The 27,523-nt window shown below is 39.3% G+C and overlaps 1 protein-coding gene across 1 annotated transcript in view; it reads left to right on the top strand.

Annotated features, from left to right (window-relative positions):
- Positions 1-23,042, top strand: part of LOC139804967 (transient receptor potential cation channel subfamily V member 6-like) — a 28,179-nt gene extending 5,137 nt beyond the window's left edge. The window contains exons 2-15 of the mRNA XM_071762840.1: positions 3,383-3,480; positions 4,023-4,145; positions 5,083-5,223; positions 5,770-5,868; positions 6,079-6,254; positions 7,100-7,246; positions 11,546-11,758; positions 12,071-12,157; positions 13,282-13,358; positions 13,724-13,889; positions 17,303-17,369; positions 17,962-18,230; positions 19,233-19,339; positions 20,736-23,042. Coding sequence (XP_071618941.1) covers positions 3,383-3,480; positions 4,023-4,145; positions 5,083-5,223; positions 5,770-5,868; positions 6,079-6,254; positions 7,100-7,246; positions 11,546-11,758; positions 12,071-12,157; positions 13,282-13,358; positions 13,724-13,889; positions 17,303-17,369; positions 17,962-18,230; positions 19,233-19,339; positions 20,736-21,009 — 2,044 coding nt within the window. The 3' untranslated portion in view covers positions 21,010-23,042. The remainder of the gene's footprint in view (positions 1-3,382; positions 3,481-4,022; positions 4,146-5,082; positions 5,224-5,769; positions 5,869-6,078; positions 6,255-7,099; positions 7,247-11,545; positions 11,759-12,070; positions 12,158-13,281; positions 13,359-13,723; positions 13,890-17,302; positions 17,370-17,961; positions 18,231-19,232; positions 19,340-20,735) is intronic.
- Positions 23,043-27,523: the final 4,481 nt, after the last annotated feature.

Raw genomic sequence — 27,523 nt, 5'->3', positions numbered from 1 at the left:
TTTTCATTGCTCATCAGAACTACTGGTTCTCTAGATAACTGTGCTAATCACTAAACTGAGCCTTGTACAGTACATCAGTACTGCCTAGTTGGTACAGACCTAACTTAGGGCTCCTAAATAAGGAGCTTACTGTACCTTGATGCCACTGATGAAGAGAATGATTTAGAACAGGAGTTTAACTTAGATGTGCTGAATTATCTTCTCGGAGTGTCTTTACAGGTCTCTGCTGAATCATTCTCTGAAAACCATGTTCTCCATTCAGTGACATAATCATAGTATAGAGAAACTAAGCATTTACTGTGGGCAGCTATGTTAAGACATGAAGTAACAAATGCTGCTGCTTTGACATACTGGAAATGAAGTTGTAAAATGTAAAATTAATGCTGCGTTTGATGTGTCAGAAGAAAACTGGTTAAATGTGCAGAACCTAAATATATTAAAATGTTTTTCAAGTTCTAGATTCTAGAATATCTAAATTCTAGATATTTATTTTTTAACATTGGCAAATTCGGATCACCCAATACTTAATGTTTATATTAAAATACTCAGCACAGTGGTTTAATGTATAAAAAATTGGTATATAATTATAATGGTATGTTTTAAATAAGATTAAAATCTTTCTTCGATTATGGGACAGAAAATTAAATGAAATTAAAAGGATAGGGTATAAACATGTAAGTTGTGGATCTTTGAGGGATCAGAGGCTGTGTGCCATGAAGTTTACCAACATCTCTTATGTTCTTCACCACCTTGCTGTTTGGTCTAGAATCTCTGATTCTTTTTTAAGCCCAGTTGGATCTTCCTGTAATAAGTAGAAATGTTTGACAATTTTCCCCTAAATTTCTGAAACCTGAGTATAGTAGTTATTAGGTATCTTCCTCTTGTTAGGCTTGTGATTTAATTAGTTGTTTACAAGGTCTTTGGAACATTTTTTGTGAGAAAGGTATTGTGCTTATGTCCTCCCACAGCATCTCTTACCCAATCCTTCCTCCTCTGAGGTCATTTCAGGGATAAAGGCCTTCCTAGTAAAGCATCAACATATTTAATTGTAGCTTCTTTATACTATGGAAGCCCCACCCCCTTTTCACTTACTTCCTCTGAAACTTACATTCTCCAGGAACAGTCTTTCTCAGTCAAAATAATGGTAGAGGTAGCAAGTTTATTTAACTGATATCGAATCTTACAGGTTCAGCTCAGAGTGCCTCTTTCTTTTGTTCCTATTTGTCTGATAATAAATGCAATGTTCTCATCAAATCACCTTGTAATTAACAACTATTGGAACTGATGCATGAGTAAGCTAAAGAAGGAAAGCAAGGCTTTGAGAAGCAAAGCAGTAAGGCTAAGTTTGAATGGCACAAAATTACCTCAGAATGGCTCCCTGTTTTGTTCAGGTTGGTTCTTTATACGCTGAATGCTTTTATTTCTCCTATATTCTTCCCTGTTTTTCTAGTTTAGTTTCTGGTGACTTAAATAACAGGGTGCTGTTGGTGACAATAAATAGTTCTTTTATATAATGATAAATACAATGTTGAGTTACACTTTTATTAATTGTATCTTGTGCCCATTTACATGTATTAAGTTGATTCCTCCTTAACTGTGCAATTCTGATTCTCTTTGTTTTGCTTTATCCTCTCAAGTTCTCTCAGTTGTTTCAGTATCTTTCTGCTATAAAGGTGTGCAGAACTTGCAGCTTTCATGTGGAATGAATCCAGAGATAATGGCATATCAGTTTTTTGCTTGTTTGTTTCAGGATTCTATTGTTTATAAAGAATAATTTAAAGCAAGAAATATGTATTTCTGTAAGCCATAGAATTCATGTTGCCTGTTTTCCTATGGTTTTAATTTAAATTATCCTATACCTAATAAGCATAGGTATAAAAAGTATAACCATAGGCATAGGTATAACCATATGCATAAAAGACATAAGCATATGTCTTTTGAAACATATTTAGCCATCAACCATTTATATTTTCTCTCTCTCCTTCTCTGATATGGGTTTTCTTGTGACTTGTAACAGAGTTATTTTCATAAATAATGTGTTCTAACATCAGTGTTTCCACTTAATGTAAAACACCTCTTGCTTTATATAGTATTGGCACTATAAACTGCCAAAAATCTTGTTACTAAATAATACCAGAATACAAGGAAGAAATCTGGGACATCACAAGGAGAAAACACTGAATATATCTCTAGGTGTATGGTTTTACTAATGTTTTTGTCCCACACATAGGGTTTTTTTTTGTGTGTAAGACTAACATCCAGTCTATGGGCACTTGTTAGCTTGCAGTCTGGGGCTGATGGGAAGATGAAGGCTGATGTTCTCCTTGTTCTTATCAGCCTAAATTTGTCATTCTTCTACTGCATTCCTTAGACTTACTCCACATCACACATTATAGTGTGACCTGAGCCATGCTAGGTAATTGAGAACAAATGATACATCTGTACAACAGGAAATCAGAAATGAGATAAAAGCACAAAATTTTCTTCTGAACAGAGATTGAAAAGGGAACTTACCCTTTTTGGAGAGAGGAATCTCTTTCTATTTCACACTGGAAATTCATGAGACATAGAATATTCCTTTGGGTTTGATAGTATTTCTTCCCTTTAAATCTTTTGCTACTGAACTTGGGCTATTTTAGAATTTTTTATTTGTATTAAAACAAAACAAAACAAAAAAATCCCAGCCCAAAGCACTTCTTATGAGCTGAAGGCTATATCTGAAAATATTAGAGGAAAACAGAAATACTTACCACAAATTAGTAGATTTTTTCCTATTTGTTGTGATTTTTTGAGTAGCTAATTCATTTTAACATTGGTAAAGCTTATTTGGATGCAGGGCAAACAGGGATTGCAGGTAACTTTGCACCCTCACTTCAGGTGCTTATAGGATCACAGTATCATAGAATCAGAAAATGTTTTGTATTGGAGGGGACCTTAAAGATCATGTTGTTTTAATCCCCCTGCCATGGTCAAGGAAACTTTTTATTAGACCAGGTTTCTCAAAACACAGTGATAAAACCTTGCTTGTGCCTTCTCCACTTTTCTCCAGTTCCATCTCTTTTCAGTATTTCCTTATATAAGAGATGCTCCAGTCCCATAATCATCTTTTTTACTCCTTGCTGAGGAATAACAAGGAAATACATTTCAGAGCTCATTCTTTTAATTATACTTCTTTAAATGATGACCTACCTGGGTTTTTAGCACTGCATTTGTCTGCTTTTGCCAATTCTTTTTTTGTATACAAGTGGTAAGTATGTATTACAGATCTTTCTGTGAAATTACTGAAGATACATACTGTCTCAAGCAAAGGCCACACTAACTCAGGAGGGAGGCACCCTGTGCTTCACTGCATTTCTAATCTGCCACTTTTTCTTGGCTACAGGATCTGGGAATCCCCACTCCTCCAGGCAGCCAAAGAGAACAACCTCGCAGCCATTAGGAAGCTTCTCACTGATGGAACGTGTGATATCTATCAGAGAGGTAACCTGGTTATTTGTGACAAATGGCTTTCTGTGGAAGGCATGAGTCTGCTGTAGTGAGTAGCGTAATATTTTTGATAGTTAAAACACTTGCATTATCAGACTCAAACTTCTTAACTGCATGTCAGCAGCTTTGCAACAAAGTTTTCTAATTGAAGAGCTCATCAAACCCTAAAGGAATGGTGAAGATCAAAGGTCTACAGCCTGAATGGTTTTTGGTTTGTTTTTTTTTTTTTCCCTAGAAGGACTGAAGGAGGTGGTTTACTGTAGAAGGTGGTAAATAAAGGGGCTGTTTGTGCTACTTCAGTTTACTGTCACTTAAAAACTCCGGAAGTCTGTTCAGCTTTCAGATATTGATGGAGTGAAGTCCAGAGCCTATGCAGTTATGTGGCTGCTAGCATGTCATATGCTGAGGTGACATCTGGCAGTACCAAGGGAGGACCTAGCTTTCCTGTAGTTGTCCACCCATATAAATCCATTTCTGCTGTTGTCCCATATAGCTGGATGTCTAGGTGACTTGCATGCTTCTCCTGCTGTTTTTAGGTGCAGTGGGGGAAACTGCCCTTCATGTAGCTGCCTTGTATGACAATGTAGAGGCTGCAGTGACTCTAATGGAAGCAGCTCCTGAGCTTGTCAATGAGAGGATGACATCCGAGCTCTATGCAGGTAACGTGTCAGGAAATGAAGGGATTCATTTGGGGAAGGATTCTCTGCAGAGGGAGGATTCTCTATATTTGGGAAAGTGGCTTATACTCTTCCCCGTTCAATATGTTGCTGAACTGTTACATAGCAAAACCAACATACAAATGACTCATGACCATGTGTGGAAGGTGGAATTACATTAAATGCAAGTACATACACGTGCAAACATGAAAATGCATAATTGACAAACCCCTTAACCACAGGCAGGACTGTTTGCTATAGTGGGATTGCAAGGATATGGACAGTTTGCTGTCTGTTACAAAGGGGACGCCTAACTGATCCCCTCTGAAAGGAGCAAAGATGGTGCTTTGGTTGACAAAGAATAGGGATTGAAAGCAGCTGTGGCCACTGCTTTTGAGTTTAGATTGAGCCAGGTTTTTAAAGAATGGTTCTGACTGACAACACAGAAATGTCAGAGAGAATCCTGAAACCATTAAAATAATGATAGGGCTTTAAAAAATCTAATGACTAGTTTGATATGTCACATGTAGTTTTTCTTTGGGACCTTTTTGTTGGCATGCCCTTCATGTCCCATGATGGAAAGCATAGTTCCTTCTGAGAGACATGAGCTTTCATTGTGTTTCTTGGAACTGTGGCATGTCTTGCTTTCCCCCCCAAAAAATCTAGAAATTGTGTCACATGTTGGGGTTGGGTTTTTTGGTAGGTTGTAAAGTCAGTTCTCATTAGTTCATAAAGGGCATAATTAGAACGGGACACATGAAAAATCTGTAGTCCAACCTTCAGCATTCAATGAGGATAACTTCAAAGCTAAGTCATACAGCTGCTATGGCTGCAATCCCAAAAAGCTTAGATTTGCCATGACTGAAATGTGAACTGTAGGCTACTGATGGGACTGAAGTGGATTTCTTGGTAGGCAAGGTTTTATTTCTGTGTCTTACAGGGCAGACAGCTCTCCACATTGCAGCAGTGAACCAGAACATCACTTTGGTGAAGGCTCTCATTAAGAGAGGGGCTAATGCCTGCACAGCACGGGCCACCGGGCAATTCTTCAGGCGCAATTCCCAGAATCTTCTCTATTTTGGTACAGTCTTATCCTCTTCGCTTGGTGCTAGGGGAGGGAATCAGCTGAATGATGGGGGAATATAAGGCTTACTTGCTTTTTTATCTAAGCTGGGTAAGCAGAAGCTCCTGTCTCCGGTTGTTATCAATCAGGCACCTTTTAACAGACAGTAAGATTCCATCTGAGTATCTAAATACTACATAAGTATAAGTATACTTATTATATATATTGTAAATATACAAATATATTGTAAATATACATATTGTATAATTGTATAAGAATTATAATTTAATTTCTTCCTAGCAGCATTTACCACAACTTATTTGTGAGCCTTGTTACAACAATAATCTTACAAGAGTACTTCTTCCTTTTAATGTTGTGGGAGGCAGGTGTTTTCCTTTAGTGAATAGTGTGAGGAGTGGGATAGGAAATTTACATGTTACCCAAAGTAACTTTTCCTTTCATAACCTCTGGCTTCATAACATTTATAGATTTCCCTCAGAGTGCCTCAACTTCTCCTACCTCCTAGGGTCTTAATGCTATTTCTCCCTATTCCTTTCTTTGCAGGAGAGCATGTTTTATCATTTGCTGCCTGTGTGGGAAATGAGGAAATTGTACAGTTGCTCATTGAAAATGGAGCTGACATTAGGGCTCAAGATTATCTGGGTATGTGCTGTGGGGCGTAGTGAACTGCATACAGTAGATCTGGACACTACAGATTCTGTCATCTGTGCATGCACATATTTTTCTCTTATTAGAAAGAACTGTGTATGAGGGGTGTGAGGAAAATGAAAGCCACTATTAACTGGATCACTTAATTGCCAGTCTTTACATAGGGCTATTCCATATAATTTATCTGGTCTGCTTCCTTTGTAGGTAACACTGTTCTTCACATCCTGGTTCTCCAACCTAATAAGACATTTGCCTGCCACATGTACAGCCTGATACTTTCCTATGACAGGAACAAAGAGGGACCAGGATCACTTGAATTGATTCCTAACAATGAGGGTCTTACTCCATTCAAACTGGCTGGAGTTGAGGGCAACACTGTGGTGAGTTTAACAAAAGGAGAACTTGAAATAATGCCATCCAAACCAAGCAGGTTTGTGCATGTTTTTAGTGGGCAGAAGCTGCATAACATACATAGCAAATAATCTTTTTTTTTTTCCAGAAATCTTATGTAGGACCAGAAAACCTGTATTAGAAATTTCTTTATTCTAATGAAAGAAACAAGGGCTTAAAGAATAGATCATTTACTCTATTTTTGAAACATTTGAGCTAAACAAGCAGTTAAACAAGCAGTTATACTCACTCACAGTAACTTTTTTGAAGTCTGACTGAAATGATTGTTTTTGTCTAGATTCATTACCCGAAATGGGAGACACAGGAAACTTCTTCAGGTATCCACAGACATTAATTCATAGTCAAGAACTCAATATTTAACATATACTCTCATGCAGATAAAGATGGTTAGTGTTTCTTCTGTAGAGCCACAAAAGGGCAGGATCGTTTCCTTTGCCATACCTCTTTCTTGACAACTTGTAGAAGAGTATACAAGAATTTTTTTTTTTCCTAAGGAACGTGTCATTCCGTAGGAAATTTAATGTCAAGATGTACAAGTCTGTCAGATAGCTTTAGCATTATGATTAGAATTTAAAATGAAAATCACTCATCCTTTGCCTCAAGCATGAGCTAGTAATCAAATGGGAGTCAAGAAAAGTTCCTCCACTTCTTAATCTGCTATAATTGCTCCCGAGAGATATGAAATCAAAACACCTACCACGTTCAAGGAAAATACATTGTAATCAAGGGGTTTAACACCTTCATTTGGTCTTGTTGCAAGTACAATATATACTGGAAAGGTTCTGATATACCCTGCCTGCTTCTTTCTCCTCAGATGTTTCAATACCTTATGCAGAAGCGGAAGCACAATCTCTGGTCCTTTGGCCCCTTGACCACTGTGCTCTATGATCTCACAGAGATTGACTCCTGGGCTGAAGATCAGTCCTTCCTTGAGCTCATTGTCTCGACCAAGAAAAGAGAGGTACTGTGGGCACCACATGCTTTCTATGTGCAGAGCATGGTGATAATGAAAGGGGAAGAATGAGGAGTTTGAAGGTTCAAGAACTTTTATATTAGCCATAGAGCAAGTACTTCCTACCAGGGAATACATTAAATGTGCCAGCTTTGTAATGATCTGGCAACATCTAATGCTTTACACACAGTTTCTTCTGCTGTGGGGAAGTTGCAGGTGATTGAAAGAACTTTGTATGAACAAGCTACAGGAAATTATATTGTGTGATTTCATAAAGGGTTCTCTAACAGGCTTGAAGATACAGGTGCCTCTAGCAAGTAGCTTTCTGTAACTGGGAAAGTAAGTGTCCCCATGAGACACAGCTATGCTTAGAAATCCTGAACAAGAATGCCTTTTATAGCCACTCATTCTTCACTTCATTTAATGACATTGCTTGTCTAGGTTCTGAGTCCAAATAAAATAGGGGAATTATCTCTACTGTAGGCTCAAAAGTTTGTAAAGGGATCACCAAGATAAAAGTGCAATGGCAAGCTGAGACAGATCTGCATAAGACTTCCTATGTACCCTGCACTATCAGTTGTTATCACCTTAAATAACGCTAATATGATGGGAAATTAATCAGAGGTTACTTTAATCAGCACATTCTACCCATCCTGTATTATTTCCATCTATCAACATTTTAGGCAAACTTCTCTAACAAAAGTTTCAGCTACTGGAGAGCTTTGCACAATGTGGAGGAAGACTACGGAACTCTTGTTTGTTTTTATTTAAAGTCATATAAATTTCTCCATGTGGCAATAGGTACAGAAATTCAGAGCAAAGAAGTATATATCAGAAAAATAAAACAACCTTATATATTGTTCTGAAGACTAAACTGTAATCCTAAAAGGAAGAAGAATAATTTGTCTCAGTCTTCTTCCAAAACATAATATATGTAGATCCAGGATTCCTAGTTTCAGAGGATAAGATGTCCCCAAATACCATGAGATACAATGATTTTCTTATTTTTCAGCATGCTCTCAAATAGGAGTAATTGCAACTTTTGCATGCATAAATAGTAATATTTTTTTGTATTTGATATAGGTTTGGTCAAAAATGTTTTTGTCTTCTCTAGAAGAATGCAATGTGTCACCCCATCCAATCATATCCTTGCAGTGTTAGACTAGAGCAGCATCTTTAGATCCCAGTCAAAAGCAACTTCCTCTTGTATTCAGGAAGATACATAGGCAAATAGGTACTAAGATAGATTTTCTTACCCTTAGGTGAATGAAAAGTGTCAGAAATACAAGGGAACTAACCTACAGGAAGTTTATACTAAGCTTTTAAGAATACATAATCCTTTTGAAAATGAAAGCTACTCTCTTATGCAAAGGATTCTATAATACTGACATCTACACAAAACAGAACACCTAAGGCTATCTAGATTCGTTGTCTCTCACTTCCTTCTGGTCCTTTAGGGTATTTCTTAGACCACTGAGTGTCATATCTGTGTGCTGAAACATTCCTTGCACGAGGCACAGTCTGTCTTTGGCTGACTTAGAGGAAACTGGGCAATGCAGCAAAAGAAGAAAAACATCTAGAGTGCAATAAGAAGTTTTCCTTCAAAGTAAACCACTCGTGCCAATTGGGACTTACATGTTCTTTCTTATTGCAGTGGTCCCCTAAACGTGACAATGAGAAGTAGATCTCACAGAATTTAACAGTGTGTGGGGCAAATTCATAAGAAATATGTGAAGTACACTGTTTGTCCTACTTATGCTATAAGTCTTCAATTTGAGGAAAACAGTACAATTACAGCTTCAGTTAAGCTGTCCTGGTTTCTTCCAGATTGAGAATGGACCCCAATTAATTACAGTGAGATCACAGAAAACCACAAAAAGACTCCATGGTGATTTTCTGAGCTTGCGGGTACCTATAACCAAAATATCTATGTTTTACTTTCACTTTAACATAATATAGCTTCTAACTGAATGAAAAAGAGAATTTAGTTTTGAAAATGCTTAAAGGTGATCCATCTGATGATGGATCTGATCCATCATCTCACAGTCGTTGGAGCTGTAGTAATTTTGATCCTCGAGGTAAGAGAAACAGTTTGAGTAGTTCTTCAGCTACTACAGATCTTGGAGGCCATGATAACCTGAGTCAGTATCATCCATCTACTTTGAAAATAACATTTGTCACTTCTGTGGAACATAATTCTTAACAGTGAGAGTCTGCAGTTTATGACCACTAGGGAATTGGAAACCAAATTTTTAAAAAGAACTCAGTATGAAAAGACCCTAGTATTCTCACGTCCTTTTTATTCATATCAGCATAGTGTTCTTGCCACTAAAGCTTTGAATACATCCCAGTAGTGCATTAAATACTAAAATTAACATCTTTACCATGTGGTTCATTCTTTCTTCATGGACTAGTTTATTAAGCAGTGTCTAGTTTTGGGTGGGCTTGAGACTGAATACTTTTTTTAGCTCACAACATTGTGTGTTCATATTGGAAAAATTAAGCCAAAGAAGTGCACTTGGCCTAGATTAATCCTACCTAATTTTTTTCACCAAGGTGTTTAATTAAGGAATTCAGTTTTCTTAAGTTTCACATGTAGTTGATAGAGAAAAGTAAGTAACTAAGTATTTACAGAGAGCAATTTATACTGTAGGTAAAATTAATGGCAACCTGTAGAGAAAGAGAAAAGAGAAAAAATTTTAGGACAAGCACGTCACTAATGAAAATACCTTCTTTAGGTGCCTAAATGTCTGTGATGGGTATACTTGTAGTAGTGATACTCTAAGGACATCGATGAGGCAAAGTTTGTAGGAAGAAGTAATGGCATTTATTAGACAGTTCATATAGCACCATTTCATCTAGTGGATGAAATCTAGTGATCTCCCAAGTTTTACAGTTGTAATCCCAGCAGCAAATCAACAGATGGACTCAGAGGCATAGATGAGCAATGTTCAACAGAGGAAAAGATGTTGAATTTTTTTTTCCATATCATCTCACTGTATTTTCTTAGTCTTTTAGAGATGCATGTGTGCAAATTAGCCAGCTTAACCATGAGGAAACTTAAGGAAATTTCTGGAGTCCCCGCTAGTTTTTGAAATGGAATTGTATGATAGGAGAGGATTCTGCCCACTGCAGTGGATTCTGAGTGTTCATAACTCCACTGCTCTTACATTTTATAGAGCCTCTGACATTTCTAAAACTATGGTCTCAACTTTTTTTAATGAGGCTTTCATTTTGTATAGAATTCCTCATTTACATGATATGTACAGATATACACAGAACCATATTTGTGTTTGACAGAAACACAATCTCAGCTTTCGCAGCAGCTGTATTTTTCATATCATGCAATATGCTCACTGAAGCTTCTTGGAAATGTATATGGCCTTCTAGATATATTTGAGCTGCACCACTGAGATTCTAAAAAGAAAGACAGAAAGCATAAAAATATAAATAATATAAAGGAAGTAAGTTGAAAGACCCTGTTTTTTTTTTCACAGTATATCTCACTGTTGATATTACGCATTTTTTATCATTATAGCTGAGTGCTGAAAACCTTCAGAAATCCAGTACATTAACAGGCTGTATTTAGACAGAAATAAAGGAATTTCTGAGATCTTTCCAAAGCCCTCTCAGTTATCTGCTAAATCAAGGTAAAATCAGGGTCTTTCAGAAACATTAGCTTTCAGAGAGCTAATCATCAAAAGGACCTTTTGATATATTTCCTATATAAGAAAGGATTAAGATTAAAGAGTTAAAAGATTAACTTAAAACTTAAAAAAGATTAAGAGTTTCCACAAATGTTACTATAGTTGATAGCTGTTGAAAGCAATGCTAACTTACATGTATAAACACAGAACTGATTTGGAGATACAAATCCAAGTGAATGAAATTAGAATCCAAATCATATTATTTTCAATCTGTGCCCTAATAACCATATGTATTTTGTGTGGACAGTATCCATCTCCTTTAAAGTGCACTGTGCTGTCTTGCTTAACACAAAATCTTCAAAATTGATTCCAGTTACAGTAAAAGAAGATTAATGAATTGAAGAAGTTTTGTACATAATTGAATCCCTCATGTTCACAGGTTTTATAAACTTTCTGATAATTTAAAACTAGCCCACCTCTAATACGCATGTAAACATTGATACTAATGAATTTTATTTTCTGTAACATGTTCTCATGTATTTGCATTCAGCTTCCAATACAGTAGGTTAGAAGAGTTTGTTAACGTTCTCCCAGAAAATGACATGAATGATGCTTATAAAAGTTCTTATGGCAATTAATTCCTTCTTTCTATCTCTCTAAGGCACGCCAGATCTTGGACCTAACACCTGTGAAGGAGCTGGTGAGCCTGAAGTGGAATTTGTATGGTCGTCCCTATTTCTGTTTCCTGGCTTTATTCTATATACTCTACATGGTCTGCTTCACGATGTGCTGTGTCTACCGACCACTGAAACCTCGAACAGGCAACAAAACAAGCAGTCGAGACAATACAATCTATGTCCAGAAAATGCTTCAGGTACTGTGTCTGCAGGACTCAGAGCCCTGTAGGCAGCATTGGGCAATTCTAATCTGAGCTACTTAACTGGGAAGTCCAAGTTTTTCACAGCTGCCACCTATTGCAGTTGACCTCCTTCTCTCTCCACCAGCTGTGAAATCCTTTGTCAGAACATTGAGTATGTTCTGTTTTCTCTTGCTGGGTCTGGGCTGGCTCCTGGGGCCTTGTCAGGCTTAGTCATGTTTATTACAGTAACAGTGTGCCTTCTTTTCCCCCATCCTCTTTTTAATAAAATTTCCCTTCACTCCCCACACTTTTTTTTTTTTCCCCCAGGAATCATATATGACATACGAAGATGAGCTGAGGCTGGTGGGAGAGCTGATCACAGTCATTGGAGCTGTAGTGATTTTGATCCTCGAGGTAAGAGAAACAGTGAGCTATATAGTCTCAAATTTAATCAAGACAGATTTTACTTACGGAGCAAATACGTTTTGCTCATAACTTGGCAGGGGTTATTTTGTTAGTCTGAGTGCTTTGATGTATGCCTGTGGCAGTTGACACTGTCAACAATATCTATTGGATGAAACAGACTGTGACAATGTACTGGTAAGACTCCAGTGGAAGAAGGAGTCAGAAGAACTGGCTGTACTCTCAAACACTATCTGCAGGGTAATGCTACAGTTCCTATTAGCACCATCAAACTGAGTCCTGGCTGTTGCATGAGATTCTGAGAGATTTTTGACCCAACACCCCTAAAATACTCATGTATTCAGGGATGCTGAGTGAAATGTTTTCTGGGCATGTGCAGAGAAGTTTATATTTAATTGGAGATTTGTGACTGTATGGACCTATACATGGAGCCTTATGCAACCAGAGTTCTGAGGTGGACTCTGTTCATGTTTAGATACTCTGCTTACCATAATCTTTAAAAAAAAATGGTTTTTTTCTAAAATTAAAACAAATTAATCTTCCACTTGAGTTTATTACAATATGAAACAGAACACTGAAACTTCTATATGAGAAAACTAAAATGGCACTGACAGGGAGAACTGAAATAAAATGGGTCTTGTAAACAGCCTTTTCTCTGCCATGTATGTTCCAGAAGGACAGGTCCTTGTTCCCGTGTTTGGTCATGACTGTGGGGCTACACTACAGATAACACAGTGAGAATTATAACAGCCTCCTTTGATTCCCCAAGAAGGTCCTTATAGTCTTCATTGCTGAGGCTTTGCTCTTCTTCTGGTCTCAGTAATCTAGATGAACTTCAGACTCACAGCTCTGTAATATAACACCTCTGCCACATACAAAAGTCTCTCAGCTTTCCCAGCTGCTCTTAGATTTTGAGGCAATCTTTGTCCCATCCTGAGAGGGGCCTACCTGACTAAATCATTCTGTTTTAAAGGACTATAGAAATTAAACTGGACCAGCAAACAAAGCAGATGTAGCCAGCCCTGGTTTCCTGTGATTATTTGTGGTTACCATGACACTGAATAGTGTACTGGAATCTGTCTTAAGTCCTAAAGTTAATCAGATATCTCTCTTAGATCCCAGATATCCTTAGAGTTGGAGCAGCAAAATACTTTGGACAAACCATCCTAGGAGGACCTTTCCACATAATTGTGTAAGTACAGCACTTTTTAAGTCTAACAAATTGTCTCTCATTTTCCCCATGACTGTCCTTTGCCGGATGAGTATATTTTTCCATGCTTTTAGAGTATTCCTCTCTTCATGTGTTTCTATTACTGGACGAGTAAATTTTTCCATGCTTTTAGAGTATTCCTCTCTTCATGTGTTTCTATTACTGGCTCAGCTAGTATGTAGGAAGCCAGCTGAGTGGACAGGTAGAGCTTGACAGTGCTGAGAGGTCTCTGACTATGGGGGATGGTAGCTGTATGTGCCTGTTGTGGAATTTCTGAAAAGAAAACAAGGAGGATAAGATTCCTGTACTGAACCTTTTTTTCACTGTCTCTGCCTCTTCCTTTGCAGCATCACATATGCTTGCATGATTCTAGTAACCATGGTGATGCGTCTCACCAGCACAACTGGTGAGGTGGTGCCCATGTCCTTTGCCCTCGTGCTAGGATGGTGCAATGTCATGTACTTCGCACGAGGCTTCCAGATGCTCGGACCCTTTACCATCATGATCCAGAAGGTATAAGACACAAATCTTATGATTAAAACACATCCTGATACCTCTTTGTAAACAGGGAGAACAAGTGCTGCCAACTAGTGTTCTCCTCTATTCCTCCACTTGCAGGCAATGATGAGAGAAGGAGCAGGTAGAGTCAGCAGATCAGTACCTGGCTTCAAAACTGGTGTCATCAGCAGGATTTTGTGTTTTTTGGTTATTTTACATGACACCAGGCCTGCTGGTGACAGACAGGGTACGCCTACAACTTGGCTGAACAAAGAGCTTTGGTTGGAAGTCAAGGAAAAAAAAAAAAAAAAGCTGGTTTCTTTGAAAGACAGGGCAGGTGACTCAGGGGGACTACAAAGATGCTGTTACTCTATTCAGGGAGAAAGTTAGAAGGGCCTATGCCCAGCTGTAACTTAATGTGGCTACCAGTTCTATATCCAGCCCCTTTGTGCTGGAAGAAAGGGATGAGAAGCAAAATAGTGCCCGCATAATCTCAGGGGAAATGGTTAGCAAGCTGCCATCCTACACAGACATACAAAGCTATGGGGCTAGATGGGATCCATCCAAGGGTACTGAAAGAGCTGATGGAAGTGCTCACCAAGCCACTTTCTTTCATCTGTCAGCAGTCTTGGTTAACCAGGGAGGTCCTGGTTGGCTGGAGTTTAGCAAACGTGACACCTATCTGCAAGAAGGACCAGAAGGAGGATCTGAGCAACTACAGGACTCTCTGACGTTGGTTATGGGGAAGGTTATGGAGCAGATTATCTGGAGTGCCATCACACAGACAACCAGGCGATCAGGCCCAGTCAGCATGGGTTTATGAAAGGCAGGTCTTTCTTGACTAACCTGATCTTCTGTGATAGGGTGACCCGCTTCATGGATGAGGGATAGGGTATGGATGTTGTCTACCTAGACTTTAGCAAAGCCTTTGACACAGTTTCCCACAGCATTCACCTGGAGAAACTGGCTTCTTATGGCTTGGACAAGTATACTCTTCATTGGGTAAAAACTGGCCGGATAGCTGGGCCCAAAGAGTTGTGGTGAATAGAGTTAAATCTAGTCGGTGGACAGTCAGAAGTGGTGTTTCCCAAGGCTCAGTACTGGGGGTGGTTCTGTTTAATATTTTTATCAAAAATGATCGGGAGAAAAAGATTGAGTCCACCCTCAGTAAGTCTGCAGGAACTCCAAGTTGAGAAGGAGTGTTGATCTGCTGGAGGGTAGGAGGGCTCTACAGGGGGACCTGGACAGGCTGGGCTGGGGCCAATTGTATGAGGTTTAGCAAGGCCAAGTCTGCACCTGGGTCACAACAAATACAGGCAACACAACAGGCTTGGGGAAGAGTGGCTGGAAAGCTGCCATATTGAAAAGGACCCTGGAAGTGTTTATTGACAGATGGCTGAATATGAGCCAGCAGTGTGCCCAGGTGGCCAAGAAGGCCAGTAGCATCCTAGCTTGTATCAGAAACAGTGTTGCCAGCAGGAATGGAGATGGTTCCCCTATACTCAGCACTGGTGAAGCTGCATCTTGAATAGTGTGATACTGTATTTAATTACTGTCTTGCTAGATGAGGGGAGAGCAGTGGATGTTATCTACCTTGACTTCATCAAGGCTTTCAGTACTGTCTCCCATAACATCCTCATAAGGAAACTCAAGAAGTGTGGGCTAGATTAGTGGATACTTAGGTGGATTGAGAGCTGGCTGGGTGACAGAACTCAGAGGGATGTGATCAGTGGAACAGGGTCATGTTGAAGGCCTGTAGCCACCAGAGTCCTTCTAGGGGTTAGTACTTGGTCCAGTCTTTTTCAACATGTTCATCAACGACCTGGGCAGAGAGAGAGAGAGTGTATCCTCTGCAGCTTTGCTGATGAGACAAAGCTGGGAGGGGTGGTTGACACTCCAGAGAGCTGTGCTGCCATCCAGCATGACCTGGACCTTGTTGAACCTGATGAGGTTCAACAGGAGCAAGTGTAGGGTGCTGCACCTGGGGAGGAAGAACCCCAAGCACTAGTACAGGTTAGGGGAGGACCTGCTGGAAAGCAATTCAGAGGAGAAGGATCTGGGGGTCCTGCTAGTAAATTATCCATGAGCCAGCAGTGTGCCCTTGTTGCCAGGAAGGCCAATGGAATCCTGGGTTGCATTAAGAAGAGTGTGGCCAATAGGTCGAGGGACATCATTCATCCCCTCTACTCTGCCCTGGTGAGGCCACAGCTGGAATACTGCATCCAGTTCTGGGCTCCCCAGTTCAAGAGATACAGGGAACTATTGGGGAGAGTCCAGTGGAGGGCAATGAAGATGACTGGGGGATTGGAGCACCTCTCTCATGAGGAAAGGCTGACAGAGCTGAGACTCTTTAGCCTGGACAAGAGAAGGCTGAGGGGAGACCTTGTTAATATCTACAAATATCTAAGGGATGGGTGCAGGGAAGATGGAGCCAGACTCTTCTTGGTAGTTCCCAGTGACAGGATGAGAGACAATGGGCACAAGCTGGAACATAGAAGTTCCATCTAAACATGAGAAAAAAACTTTTTTACTATGAGGATGACCAGGCACTGGAACAGGCTGCCCAGGGAGGTTGTGGAGTCCCCTTCTCTGGAGATACTCAAAACCCACCTGGGTGCCATCCTGTGTAATGAGCTCTAGAGGATCCTGCTTTACTGGGAGAGTTGGACTAGATGATCTCTAGAGGTCCCTTCCAACTCTGATAAATCTGTAATTTTGTACTACCCAGTTTTGGGCCCCTTGCTACAAGAAAGACATTAAGCTGCTGTAGTGTGTGTGTTCCCCTTTAGGGAAGGGCAACAAAGCTGGTGAAGGGTCTAGAGTACAAGTCTTACAAGGAGTGTCTGAAGGAATTGGGGTTTTTCAGTCTGGAGAAGTGGAGGCTAAGGGGAGATGTAATTGCTCTCTGCAGCTACCTAAGAGGAGGCTGTATCAAGGTGGGCATTGGTCTATTATCCCAAGAAAGAAGCAATAGAACAAGAAGAAATGGCCTCAAATTGCACCAGGGAGGTTTAGATTGGATGTTGGGAAAAATGTATTTACTGAAAGGTTTTCAGGCACTGAAACAGGATGCCCAAGGAAGTGATTGATTCACTGTCCCTGGAGGCATTTAAAAGACATGAAATGTGGTGCTCAGGGACATGGTCTGATGGTGGACTTGGCCCTGTGCAAGCTTAGTGATTGGATGTGATGATCTTAAAGGTCATTTTCAGCCAAAAGAATCCTGTGATTCTGTGTTTCTATAACTGAAAGAATACTTTTTCTCCTTCAGGACTAGCATTAATGGCAAGCGTTCTTGTCTGCACAGAGTTTTGGATATTTTTTATGCAGAAGTTTCCATTAGTCTACTCATGGTCTTGGAATCTGGAAAAATAGTTTACATTGGTGAGACAGTTGAGCCTTATGGTGACTCTGTCTTTGCTCTACAGATGATATTTGGAGATCTTATGCGTTTTTGCTGGCTCATGGCTGTGGTGATACTAGGCTTTGCCTCAGGTGAGTCTCCAAGAGGAATATACTGTGTTACCCTTGACATCTTCTCCAGTGTGAATTAAGTGTACGGGGTTTTATATATTTTCAAGTTTCCCTTTGAGCTATCTAGCAAAGCTAGTGATATTGTATAGCTTTTAGGTTTTTGAGCATGATCACTTTCCTAGTGCTGCTTTCTGTTTTCATGGGTTTTGTTTTCAACTCTTGCTCTTTCTAGGGTAGCAGAAATTAGGGCAATCCAGATAATGCTACATATATGTAAATCAAGGTTTTAAAACAGACTGCGCTTATGATATTCACCCTTGGAAGATGAGATTAACACAGATAGGTTTATTATATCCTTGAAGGAGAATGTATCACTGTTTTGAGAACAAATGAAAAATCGAAGTAATTCTGAGCCATTTTATAATGGACACCAGTGATTTTAGTAGGGGTTTGTCCTTGTTATGGTATGTGCTGCACTAGGAATAGAAACACATGCAGCTCCTTCCCATATCACTTTGTATTGTCACTATGTCATATTCTCTTGTTACTCTTGGAATGTGATTCCTGTTGTTAAACCATCTTGCTTTTTTTTTTTTTTTTTGGTCTCCTCTAGCCTTTTACATCATCTTCCAGACAGAGAACCCTGAAAACCTTGGGCAGTTCTACAACTATCCCATGTCCTTGTTCACCACCTTTGAGCTGTTCCTCACTATCATTGATGGCCCTGCAAACTATGATGTGGACCTGCCCTTCATGTACAGCGTTGTATACTTTGCCTTCGCCATCATTGCCACCCTCCTCATGCTCAACTTGTTGATTGCCATGATGGGTGACACCCACTGGAGAGTTGCCCATGAGCGGGATGAACTCTGGAGGGCCCAGGTAATTTAGCTTAGGGGCTAGGGGGTTCTCTTTGAATATAAAGAGGAAAAGTTGTCCACAAAAAAGTGCTGGATGGTGCTATTACTTACTCTGCCATCTGTGCTCTGCTTCATTTTTCTCAAGGGCTGGTATCATAAGCCAGGCCCTTTTAGTTCTGTTTTACAGTGTCTGTACACCAACCACCAAATTTCTTTCATATTTTCTATGAGTCTGAGGTGTTTAAATGCAAGACTACTCTTCTGAACATCTTGCTATATGAAAGAGTCTGCCAGTATACCTTTGCTCTGTGGGTGTTCATGCCTTGTTTCAAATAGCAGCAGGAAGCCCGTCCAGCCTTTCTTGTCTATCCTGTCTCTCCTGAGCTTACACGTGGCATCTCTCGTTAAACAGAATTAAAGTTGTACTTTTTTTTTAAAATCATATTTCTGTGTACCAGTTAAATTATTGTTAAGAGAGATTGACTGAGAGGAGGCAGAATGCAAAGTAATGATTACAGTATGTAATACCAGTGTGTACAGTCAGTAATGTCTTTAGATCTGTTAAGAGAAGTTGGCCCGACTCTTGCTCAAAAGGCAGAAAACTTCAACCACATCAGTTATATAGCTGCTGAACATAAAATCCATTTCCTAGTATTTTTGCATGAGAAAACATTGTCGAATGATTAAATGTAGTAGTGTGGCCTTATTGGTAAATTCTGATGATAATTAGTACAGATACAAGTTGTAAATTTATTATTTTACTTGTTGCCATCTGGTATAAAAGGAAAGAAACTTAGTGTTTAAGAGCAGCATTGTTTCCTCAAAAGATGGCACATTTAGGACTAAAATAATGATCTGCCCTGTCATAAACAGTGTTGTCTCTATAATTTTTCTTCATTACATGTGGAGCTGTAATAAAGTACAGTAATGGGTTGGCACTCACGAAACTGCTGATTTTGAAAGAGAGTTTTATTTGTTTGTAATTCATCTAGGTTGTTGGTTTTGGTTTTTTTTAATCCCAAAGGTTGTGGCTACCACTGTCATGCTGGAGCGGAAGCTGCCACGGTGTCTCTGGCCTCGCTCTGGAATCTGCGGGCGGGAGTACGGGCTGGGGGACCGATGGTATCTCAGGTGTGTTCTCCTCTAGTGTGGGCATGTAAGGACCCTAGGAGAGGAATCCCATCTATGGATGTTAATAAAGAGCCTCCCCAGTGGCCTGGAGAGGAGTGTTAGGATTCCTTCTCTTTCAGAATATGGACCTTCATCTGTTTTCTCTCTGTGACTGATAGGAAAGCACTGTTCCCCTCAGGAAGCTCTACTGTGCAATTCCTTGTAAAATCAACTGGTGTTTTTTTACCTAGTTGTCACAGGAGACAGACACCAGTAATTTCATGGGTTATAAGGCCTGAATTTTTCTTTAAAACTTCTTGCAATGAGGATCACAAAACTTAATTGCTGTGCTGGGTTTGCTGTCCCTATCCATTAGAAGAAATGGCAGGGGCAAAACCAATTAGGCATTCAGAAGCAATGAACTGCACTACAGATTATTCAAAAACAGAACAGGAATAATTAAAAAGCAAGATTTCTCTCTCATGTGAACCTAGAGTGTGTTAAACTTTGCAAAGACTGCACTGGCTGGCAAAGTCTTGTGTCCAGGATTTTAGTTTAGGTACTGAAATAACAAAAAATTTGCAGACTAGATAGCACTAGATTCCTCATTATTTCTGATTTTAGTCAATATTTATACCAGGATGATAAAAGATTAAACTTTGGTCATGTGTTTTGGGTTTTTTTTTAAACTGTATCGTCTTTTGCTGTTGAAGCCAGAAGGGGGAGTGGTGGCTGTATGAAATAGGACTGGATTTTCAGGTTTGCTGGACAGAACAGGCAGAAAGCAGACATAAAGGCAAAACCTTCAGTCCAAGGTGCAGAATATAAATCTGCAACAACAATATCTCAGCAACAATTCTCCATTGGATGTTATGAGAAAAGAGTGTTGGTAGGATTGAGTTCTCTCAGTGTATGTCAATTGTATATAGTGTGGGACAGTACTTCAGAAGACAGGCTCTAAGTAATGTAGAGAAAGATTTTTTGGAGTGAAGCAGTTAAATAAAAGCTCAGCAGAAAATAAGTGACATCCTGAGGCTTCCAGACATAGGCTACCAGAGGAGAACAGATAAGAACAAAGGAAATGGATGAATACATGCATATATACAAATAAAGGATCTAGAGCTAAAGGCAAGTGGCATAGGTCTGCCAATAGCTTACAGCTGGCAAAATGGAAAGGGCAAATCATGACTGGGAAATGAGTTAAAGGACAGGAAATCATGAGCAGATATGGGTACTGAAGTCAATGACAGGGATGATGGTCTAGTAGCTCCTTGCCTATAATCAGCTTCCTGGTTTTCTATAGATCTTTCTGGAATGTCAGGGTCAATACGTTTATTTTTCTTGTGGCTGCTTGGCTGTGTTGATAAACTGGCATGTTTCTGCTTCATTCAGTTCATGTTTTTTAATCCTCTTACAGAGTTGAAGACAGGGTTGATCCCAACAAGCACAAGATGATGCGGTACACAGAGGCATTTAAGGTTCAGGATAGGGATAACTATGACAAAAGTTTGGAAAAGCTGGAAATCAATAGGGATGTCCTGTACAAGAAGGAACTGCCAACTCTGTCGTTGTCACGGAGCACATCCAGGACGAGTTCTCATCGTGGCTGGGAGATCCTGAGGCGCAACACTTTCCACCGACTTCATGAAGATTTCAGTCATACCATGGAAGAGGAAGTCTATGATGTCTAAGAAGCCTCTTTTTTTTTTTACCCCACCACACAGATCAATTTTGCCACAACAGTTGTCTTCTCCAGCTGCTCATACTCTAGCATGCTGCCTACACACATTTGCCTTGGAGGACTCTGCACAGTTCATGGCATCCATGCTGTGATACATGAATGCAGTCTTTTCTCTCCTACATTTAATTGCCTCTGCTGTTGCACTGATATTTATACCAAGCTGGTGGGCTTGTTGAGCTAAGGTCTGTGGTGGTTTTTTGTGCTTTGTGTTACCCTACAAAAATGAACTAAAGAAGCCAGCAAATGGAATTTCATCCATTTACAAAAAAATGATGAATAGGCCTTCTCCCAGGCAGTACATACAGCATAATCTTTCCCTCCAGTTCCACAAAATCGCAGTGCTCTCGTAGCAAAAACAGCTGACTGAAGTTCTGTTTTATGATTTGGTGCAGAACTTTAAAAAAAAACCCCACACACCCTATAAATAAGCTAAAGAATGAAGGGAGTTGCTGACACTCTGGTGATTAAAAGGATTGTAGCTACTTAGCTGGCATTCAGGGCCAGGTAGATTGTGACCTGTGAAGAAAGGCAGTCTCTAATACCTGCATTTTCAACATTGCTATCTTAGCAGGACCGCATTATGGGTAGCTTTATGTTTTGGTTTGATTGTTCGCATTTTGGGTCTTTTTGTTGGTTTTTGGGTTTTTTTCCTGGTGATGGGTTGGGTTGTTTTGGTTTTTTTTTTTTTGCTTCTTTTATTTTGTTGTCACATTAATGCACTTTAAGCATTTGAAAAGAAGCGAATGCTGTTCCTGGGAGGATTCTGAAAGATCTGAAATGGGAACTTCTTTTCCTAATGAAAATGTGTATGACCTAGTTAAGTGACTCTGAGGAGTGTGAAATTTCAGCAGAGCTATTAATCTCCCAAGTGAGATGAAGCTGTTTTTTTTTATTCTATGCAAGAGTAGGATTCTGAAGCAGTTATGTGACTTACAACTGAGGCATCAAGATTGGGTAATGAGCTATGATATAGCACTGAAAGAAATGGAGAGGAGATGGAGAATGCTGGATAGGCAAGTAAGAACTATGTCAGAGGCAGTTCAGAAACTTGGGAGTTCTCTCTTTGAAAGTCTAAAATTATCCAATGAAAAGTGAGTTATCTGCAAAGGTTCCTTCCAGACATGATGCTGTGCCAGTCTGTCAGTTTGTCATCTGCCTAGGACCACTCTAAGAAAACTGAAGAAATGTTCAGAAGAATGGACTGTCCTTTCAGGGTTTTTTGTATTAGGAGTGTGGAGTTTCATTCTAATAGAGGAAGACAAGTGGAAAGCAATCCATGGTCTTAACATTTCTTTCCAACAGGACTAGTAACAGAAACTTTGATTTTTAGAGAAACCAGGGATCATTACCTAGCACTAAACTTTGAGCCAAATCACTCTGTGATAATCGAAGCAAATGATGAAAAAGCTGAATCCAGTGGATTTCTGATTGTATTGAAATATGACAGCAAATATTTCCTGCATCTCATCTCGTGCTGTAGTAAGCATCATGGTCTTTGCAATCATGTGTGTTTATTTAAATGTACTCTTTCTCTTACTTGAATGTGTATGTATGCTCCAATGGAAGTCTGACTGTGTCTCTGGAATTCATACATTCAAATGCATGCCTTTGTGTTAACTAGTTCTGTTAAATTGAAAGTGTTGCCTGGTCTTGTTCACTTAAGTATTGTCACTCCTTCCCAAGATCTTTGGGCTTTGTACTTGTGATCTATTGAAATGGGAACAATCTGGTACTTCAACCAGAACTGTGAATTGCTGCTCTAATTGGAGATGAATTCTCTGTAGGGAATAGCAGGAAGGAGAGAACTGATGGCTTCTCCTCCTTCCTCCTCCCCAAGGTAGAATACCCTTTTCACTAGTTTTAGAATTAATAACTAGAATTAAGATGAAGCTGCATGTAGCCATTTCTACAAAAGTGTTCTTCTTTGTGACATAATAATAATAATAATAATAGCAACAACAATAAAGGTAGTTCAAAGTATAAGCTGTGTAAACCCTAGTTCTCCTTTCGTGTTCTTCATTGCTGTAAACAACAATGAGAATTTTGATACTGGAAATCAAAACAAGATATTGACATTATAGAAGGCAAGAAAAGAACTCAGTTAACAGTGCTAGGCCCTTACAGATTCCTGTATCTGCTCTCCATTAAAAAAAAAAATTAAAAAATTGGATAGGTAGCAGATGCTTTTAAGGAAGTACCTTGTCTTGTAAAAAAACCAAAACAAAACAAACAAAAAAAACCCCTCCTAGGACAGAACCCATGCACAGAACAGCATCACAACTGTCTGGTGATTTAGAGTTGCCTAATGTAAATAAGATTATGATTTATAGAATCATAGCATATTGGGGTTGGAAGGGACCTTTAAAGGCCATGTAGTCCAATCCCCTGCCATGAATAGGGGCATCTACATCAGGTTGCTCAGAGCCACATCCAACCTGACCTTGAATGTTTCCAGGGATAGGGCATTCATTACCTCTCTGGGCAAGGTGTTTCAGTGTTTCAGCAACCAAGTTGTAAAATACTTTTTTCTGACTGCTGCTGGAATTTGTCTTAAAGTTTCCTCAATGACTTGCATATAAAAAAAAAATCCTGGGGAAAAAACTTATAAAAGGGGAGCAGAGTATTTTACAATAGTAAATGATTCCCCAGACAGCTTTGCATCATCTGTGTGCTGATGATGATGAGACCGTTTTTAGCATAATTTATGTGATCCAGAGGATAAACAGCTATAGAAGAAAATCTGAGTAAAGGAAAAGTCAAGAGATGAAAATAGGCACAACAGAAGTTTGAAATAAGAAATTTAATATATAAACGGGGAATATCCGCCCTCTTCCATTAGGACACATACACTTAAGCTTTGTCCATGTAACACTCAGATGACAAAGTAGTAGGATGTGGTAGACTGACATTTGAACCAGTGCAATGCAATCTGGCTCAGACTGGGAAACAGCAATGAGTACAGTCACATAAAGGCAAAGCACCTTTGCTGTAATATCCTGCATGTACATGCTGCTTCAGAATTTGCATCAATTTTTGCATTTTATGATGCAGTTGTATCATAAAATCCTGCAATAATATTGCTGCTCCTTGCTTTTACAAGGTGTCTTTCCTCTCCATCCTAACAACATTACAATAATTTCAAAATGACATTCCTTCCCTTCTTGAAACTACTTGAACTTTAACCTCAAACTATCTTCTGTGTTACACAAGCACCTTTTGAGTTTATGATAATGTGATAAGAATGTTTTCATCCAGTTGCTTTGTAGCAAAATGAAAATAAATAGATTAAATATATGGGGTATCCTTACTGCTTTGTTGTGTCTAAAATAAATATCATTAGCCAATTTTTGTGTTTGTTTCTCAGGTAGTAATCATGGACATCAGTTGATTCATTTTTTGGATTGTCATGTTTTGCTCCATGTTAAATCTATTGGATTTTGCTGTTTTTCCACAGTAAATATAGTAATATGTGCTATTTTTTCACTTGTATAATAAATACAACAGCAAAACCATCCCTACCTGTCTGTTGCATGGAAATATACACCCTAAAACGGCACTTCAATTTGATTTTCAGAAAGTTTTCTGAGTGGGAACAAACCAATCCAACAAATACTTGGTTCATATAACATTATGGTAACAGTTAAAGCCACTAACTATTGATTTGAACAATATTTTTATTTCTGAAATGTTAGCATTGTAATCAAGTTCTCACTTTGTGACACACAGGGGGTGTAGCTGAGATGCTTGAGAACAGGAGCATGCTTATTCCTCCTATGTCTCCATGTATGGGATGTACCACACCAACTCCTATTGGGAAGACCACATGATAGTCCTCATATGGAATAGAACCATAGAATTGGCTGGGTTGGAAGGGACCTCAGAGATCATCAAGTCCAACCCTTGATCCACTACCGCTGCAGTTACCAGACCATGGCACTGAGTGCCACATCCAGTCTCTTTTTAAATATCTCCAGGGATGGAGAATCCACCACTTCCCTGGGCAGCCCATTCCAGTGTCTGATCACCCTCTCAGTAAAGAAATTCTTTCTAATGTCCAACCTAAACCTCCCCTGGCACAACTTGAGACCGTGCCCTCTTGTCTTGCTGAGAGTTGGCTGGGAAAAGAGACCAACCCCCCCCTGGCTACCCCCTCTTTTCAGGGAGTTGTAGAGAGTGATGAGGTCTCCTCTGAGCCTCCTCTTCTCCAGGCTGAGAGAATATTTCAGGCATATTTCATCTTCCATCAGCACATAATTGCACTCTTATTTTCTGCTTATCTGATGGGAGCACACATCTGAATCAAAGGCAGGTTACCTATACATGGATGATGGAAACATAAGCAAAGAAAGCAAGCTGAAACTCAGTTTTTCATCAGCATCCTATATGATCTTGAAGTGCTTGAAGTCTGCTTTAGAGTGAACTTTAGCATAGTATCATGGGAAAATACTCCCATGACTGAACATTTTCTTGTAAAGGACTAAAATTGAAAAATGTGTACTGAGGATTTGTTCTGTTAAAGCTGCAGAGAGGAAGTCTGGAAGCAGACTTAGAAGCAGTCATGGGGAATTGCAGATTGTAAGATCTGATAATCAGAAGAGGGGATATACACACTATGAGCATATACACACTTAGAGCAGGAAGATATTCCTTGGGACAAGTAAAAAAAATCTCATGCTAGGTTGTCTGCAGATGCAACACTGTGCTGAACATGCACAGGTAAATTAAAGCAATGACAACTTCACTGAAAATAAGTGTTTTTCCAAATCACTTGTAGAAAACAAGTGTGTTTCCACATACTACTTGTAGTGCAGTAAACAACCGCAGGCAATGCAGTGAGTGTCTGTGGTTTCATAGTAATTTGATTTTATGTGATATATATGATGCTGATTTCAGAGTTTTTTAATGGAGGTGGTTCTACAGGGTAGAAACACCATGTGTGGTTGTATTGTAAATATTTCTTAGCAATGAACAGGAAGACATACAGGCCCTTCTACACTTGAGGCTGAGGAAGAACATGGAACTCTTATGACATGTAGCTCTGCTGGAGAATTTAAAAATATATATTATATGGCAGTTAACATAGGGAGCAAGATAAACTTTGGTGATCTATCATTCTGGGAACCAAACCCTTTCTGTTTTATTCACACAGATTCTGGGAATATCTCCAAATATAACAGCAAAGTTACAGTGTAATTGCATTTAATCTGCAAAAAGTCTTGCTGGATCAGGCTCTAAGTGTCACTTAAGAAAAAAAGAAAAAAGACATCCAAAATTATGAGGAAAATAATTTGAAGATAATGACTTATTGGGATCTGAAATGGTAATAGAGAAATTGGCAATTCCTCTAGCAGAGTCCTTTGCACAGGTGCAGTCTAATACTGAAAACTCCTTATTAGTCTTGTCCCCATATTTTTGCCCATGAGATACCCGATCACCAACATTTCTTTGACAAAACATGCATGCAACTATCCAAATCCTGGCAACACTGACTTATAAAGTATTTAAACCCTGAAGGGATTCACAGATTCCCCTGGGAACCTCATATGCAAAGTGTGATCTTCTAGATAGGTTCTCAGGCTGTGTTAATGGCAGTGTTTAGCCTTCACCCTGGGGGACACAGTGCTACAGCTCTTACACCCCATTTGAATTTCAATTTTTCTAAACTGTTTTTTAAACTGTCACAAGACCCTTTAGCAGCTCTTAATTCTTTAAAGCTTTTCAACTTAAAAACACCTTTGTGGCTCTGCATTATGATGCAGAGCTTGTTTTCAAGGCAGACGAGATAGAAAACAAATAATCCATTAATACCAACCCCGAGTACTTCACAGGGCTGAATGAGCTTCCTATCTGTGAAAGTCTTAATGTTAGACTTCAAATACCTATGGTAACATCTGTTTGTTAGGGCTTATTCAGGCTCTGTTTCCCAGCTCCTCCAATAATCACAAAGGCAGCTGCCAGTAGCTGGGAAGAACACACAGTTTATCATGTCAGGCCACGCTGGGTCCCAGGTGTCCCTGGTGTTAAAAACCCTGACTCGATATTTCATCAGTAAAACTTTTTATTGAGAGAGACACTCAGACATTACTGATGGCAAATTTATCCTGTCCCCCTTTGAGATGAGGTGGATAATCTCTACGAGGTGGAGATCATCTGCCAAATAGTTTTCATCTTTTTGCTTCATCTTTTTGCTTTCATCTTTGTTAGTGAATTGCTTCAAGATGCTGTTTGTTGCCTCTTATGGCAATTTGTCAGAAAAAAATATTGTTGTGCACGTTTTCTTTCTGTCAGTTATGTGTTTTTTTGCTTTCTTGTTTGCTGTTGTTTTTTTTTTTTTTCTAATTGGGCTCATTTAACTAAGCTTCCCTAATACTAGCATACAAGAGGTTAGGCTTTGGGACAAACTATCATGTCTTGCCAGCTCAGTAAGTCAAAACACTTGCCTTTATAAATGAAGAACTCAGGCA

Source organism: Heliangelus exortis, chromosome 1, assembly GCF_036169615.1.
Source record: "Heliangelus exortis chromosome 1, bHelExo1.hap1, whole genome shotgun sequence".
In the NCBI taxonomy this organism is placed as follows: Eukaryota; Metazoa; Chordata; class Aves; order Apodiformes; family Trochilidae; genus Heliangelus; species Heliangelus exortis.
The sequence above is the reverse complement of the archived record's forward strand: the minus strand, read 5'-3'. Positions and strand labels throughout refer to the sequence as shown.